Source organism: Propithecus coquereli, unplaced genomic scaffold (assembly GCF_000956105.1).
Source record: "Propithecus coquereli isolate 6110/MARCELLA unplaced genomic scaffold, Pcoq_1.0 Scaffold196, whole genome shotgun sequence".
Taxonomy (NCBI): Eukaryota; Metazoa; Chordata; class Mammalia; order Primates; family Indriidae; genus Propithecus; species Propithecus coquereli.
In genome coordinates, this window is record NW_012144522.1 from 2,322,105 (window position 1) to 2,325,934 (window position 3,830).

Sequence of the window (3,830 nt, forward strand, 5' to 3'; positions counted from 1 at the left end):
AAGAGGTCTCAGCTCACTGATCATGAGAGAGTTCATACAGGAGAAAAACCTTATGGATGCAGTATGTGTGCAAAAGTATTCTCCAGAAAGTCCAGGCTCAATGAACATCAGAGAATTCATAAAAGAGAGAAATCCTTCATATGCAACGAATGTGAAAAAGTCTTTACCATGAAGAGCCGTCTGATTGAACATCAGCGAACTCATACTGGAGAGAAACCCTATGTATGCAATGAATGTGGAAAAGGCTTCCCAGGCAAGCGTAATCTCATTGTACATCAGCGAAACCATACTGGAGAGAAATCCTATGTATGTAGCGAATGTGGAAAAGGCTTCACTGGGAAAAGCATGCTTATCATTCATCAGCGAACTCATACAGGAGAGAAGCCCTACATCTGTAGTGAATGTGGGAAAGGCTTCACCACTAAACACTATGTCATCATACATCAACGAAATCATACAGGAGAGAAACCATATATATGCATTGAGTGTGGGAAAGGCTTCACCATGAAGAGCCGTATGATTGAACATCGGCGAACTCATACAGGAGAGAAACCCTATGTATGCAATGAATGTGGAAAAGGCTTTCCTAGCAAGAGTAATCTCATTGTACATCAGAGAAACCATACAGTAGAGAAATCATATCTATGCAGTGAATGTGGAAAAGGCTTCACTGTGAAGAGCATGCTCATCAGACATCAGCGAACTCATACTGGAGAGAAACCCTACCTATGCAACGAATGTGGGAAAGGATTCCCCTTGAAAAGTCGGCTGATTGTACATCAACGAACTCATACTGGAGAAAAACCTTACAGATGCAGTGAATGTGGGAAAGGTTTCATCGTGAATAGTGGGCTGGTGTTACATCAGCGAACTCACACTGGAGAGAAACCCTATACATGCAATGAATGTGGAAAAGGTTTTGCCTTTAAGAGCAATCTTGTTGTACACCAGCGAACTCATACCGGAGAGAAACCCTTTATGTGCAATGAATGTGGAAAAGGCTTCACCATGAAACGATATCTCATTGTACATCAGCAAATTCATACAAGAGAGAAATCTTATATATGCAGTGAATGTGGAAGAGGCTTTTTCATGGAAACTGAGCTCATTTTACATAAGCAAATTCATACCGGAGAGAAACCTTATGCGTGCAATGAATGTGGTAAAGGCTTCACTGTGAAAAGCCGTCTGATTGTTCATCAGCGAACTCATACAGGAGAAAAACCCTTTATATGCAGTGAATGTCAAAAAGGCTTCTCCTCAAAGAGAAATCTCATTGCCCATCAGCGAACTCATGATGGAAATAAACCATAACAGTGCAGTGAACATGGTCATGCCTTCAGGAAGAAAATATGTCTTGTACAACATCAGAGATTTCATACAGGATAGACTTCCTTTATGTGTAATAAATCCTATTTCAAAATCTAGTCTCATTATCCATGAGAGTAAATACAATCAATGTTGGAAAGCCTTCAACATGAATTCAAGCTCCGAATTGTCTGATGCACACGATGTATATCAAATAACTCAGAGTCTATGGATTCAGTGGTTGGGGGTAACTTCCTCACTCTCATTTGTTAGCCTTCGTTAAAATTATGACAATGCACACAAGAGAAATGTATTGAAGTACAGAATCCTTTGCAGAGAATCCGAACTGATTACATATAATTGAACTCATTCAGGGGGCAAACCACATTAGTACTGTGAACTCATTAAACATCATTGTGCTCCTGGCGTAGGTGAAGATAGCGTAGCCTGTTGCTAGATTTTTCACGCTTGGGAGATTACAGAATTTGCATAAGAGTAAATTTCAATGAATTCAGAGAATGTGCTAGTGCCTTCAGTGATCAGTTACCTCAAATTGTATGTCAAAATAAACATGTAGGTAAAAAACCTGATACTTCCAATGCAAAAAAGTCTTGAAACATTTCTAACTAATTCTATGTCTTGAAAAGTGTATGCTGAATTAAGTCTTATAAATGGGGAGACTAGGAAAGCCTGCCATGAGAAGAAAGACCTTATCTCATCAGTGAGCCTATACATACTAGTGGCATAATGCTCATGGGAAAGCCTTTGCCCTGGAAATAAAACCTTGATGGCTGACAAATATTTCACACTAGAGAAAAAATGTAAGATGGCAACGAATCTGGTTTCAGTGAAACATTTTGTCTCATCATCCGCCATTACTTTATACAGAAATAAAACTTATGAACACACTAAAGATAGAGTAACTTTAGCAAAATATCAGAGAATTCAGGAAGTAAAGAAGTCTTACCACAAATCGAAACTCACCATACACCTGATGTCCATTTCGGACAGGATACCTTGTGCCATATTCTCAATGATTCCATAATTTTAAAGTGGGCTGTCTTCCTCACTGATAAAATTTTTATGTCATATACAATGCAGGAGTTTTAGAGTGTCTACCTTGTATCATTACATGATTGGTTCTTGCATATCTTAGGCTCCTAAATTTCTTTCAGTCTACTAATGTACTTAACAAGGAATATATTAAATTCATAAATGTAATTTAGTATATGTGGATATGTTTATCCAAGTCCAAGTTTGTAAGTAGCATTAAGAAGTTTACCAAAATACCTTAAATATGATTTTTCTAAAATTTGTTTTGAAATAATTTTAGATTCACAAGAAATTACAAGACACAATAAGTTTCTAAGTATCTTTCACTCAGTTTCTTCACTGTTATCTTACATAACCATAATACATAATCAAAACCAATGAAATGACATTAGGACAATACTGTTAATAAAACTACACTCCTTATTTGGACTTCACTAGTTTGTGCATGCACTAATTGGTATGTTTTGTGTATTTTTGTGTAGAGTTCTAACAAATTTTATACTATGTATAGATTTGTGTAAATACCACCACAATCAGGATGTAGAACTGTTGTGACAACAGAAACATCCCTTGCTGCCCCTTTATAGTCACACCCTCCCCCCAACCTGACCCATGGAAATCTCTGATCCCATCACTCTACTTTTGTCATTTGAAGAACGCTATTTAAATGGAATCATTAGGTATGTAACCTTTGAGACAGGTTTTTATTCACTCAGCAAATTGCTTTTAATGTCCATCCAGATTTTTGGGTGTACAAACAGTTTAATGTTTGTTACTGAGTTAGTATTCTTTTGTATGGATGTACCATGGTTTGTTTATGTATTCACTGTTGATGGACATTTGGGTTGTTTTCCAGTGTTTTGCTGTTATAAATAAAGATGCTATGAGCATTTGTGTGCCTGAGTTTGTGTGAACGTAAATTTTCATTTCTCTGGGAAAGACACCCAGGAACACGATTACTGGTTCATGTATTAACTTTGTGTTTAACTTTATAATATTGCCAAACTGTTTCCCAGTCTGGCTGTACTAATTTTCATTTCCACCATCAATGTATGAGCACTCCATTTGTTCCATGTCCTTTCTAGCACTTAGCACTGTCGGTATATTTTAGCCTTCCTATTAAGTGTGTGGTGGCATATGATCATGGCCTTAACTTAGATTCTCCTAACAGAAAATGGTGTCCAACACTTCTACATCCACTGAGAACCATATCGGATGAAGTTCTAATCTTTGCTTCTAACCAGCAAACATAATTTTAAAAACTTAATAGCTTATTATATTTGATAATATATTTATCCTTTCCATTCCTTTTTCAGCATTTCTGATGTTATGTTTCCTTCTGTTATTTCTGGTTTATCATTTCTCTTTGAGCTAGCACCTGCTGGCAAAAAATTACTAGTTTTCTGAGGAATAGGGTTATTGTTATCTCTTTTCTATCCAGAGTTATTTCTCTTGATCAAATAAGGATA

At 36.8% G+C, this 3,830-nt stretch overlaps 1 protein-coding gene across 1 annotated transcript in view; it reads left to right on the plus strand.

Moving 5' to 3' along the window:
* Positions 1 to 1,314, plus strand: part of ZNF432 (zinc finger protein 432) — a 15,975-nt gene extending 14,661 nt beyond the window's left edge. The window contains exon 5 of the mRNA XM_012643339.1: positions 6 to 1,314. Within this exon, the coding sequence (XP_012498793.1) occupies positions 6 to 1,314 (1,309 nt within the window). The remainder of the gene's footprint in view (positions 1 to 5) is intronic.
* Positions 1,315 to 3,830: the final 2,516 nt, after the last annotated feature.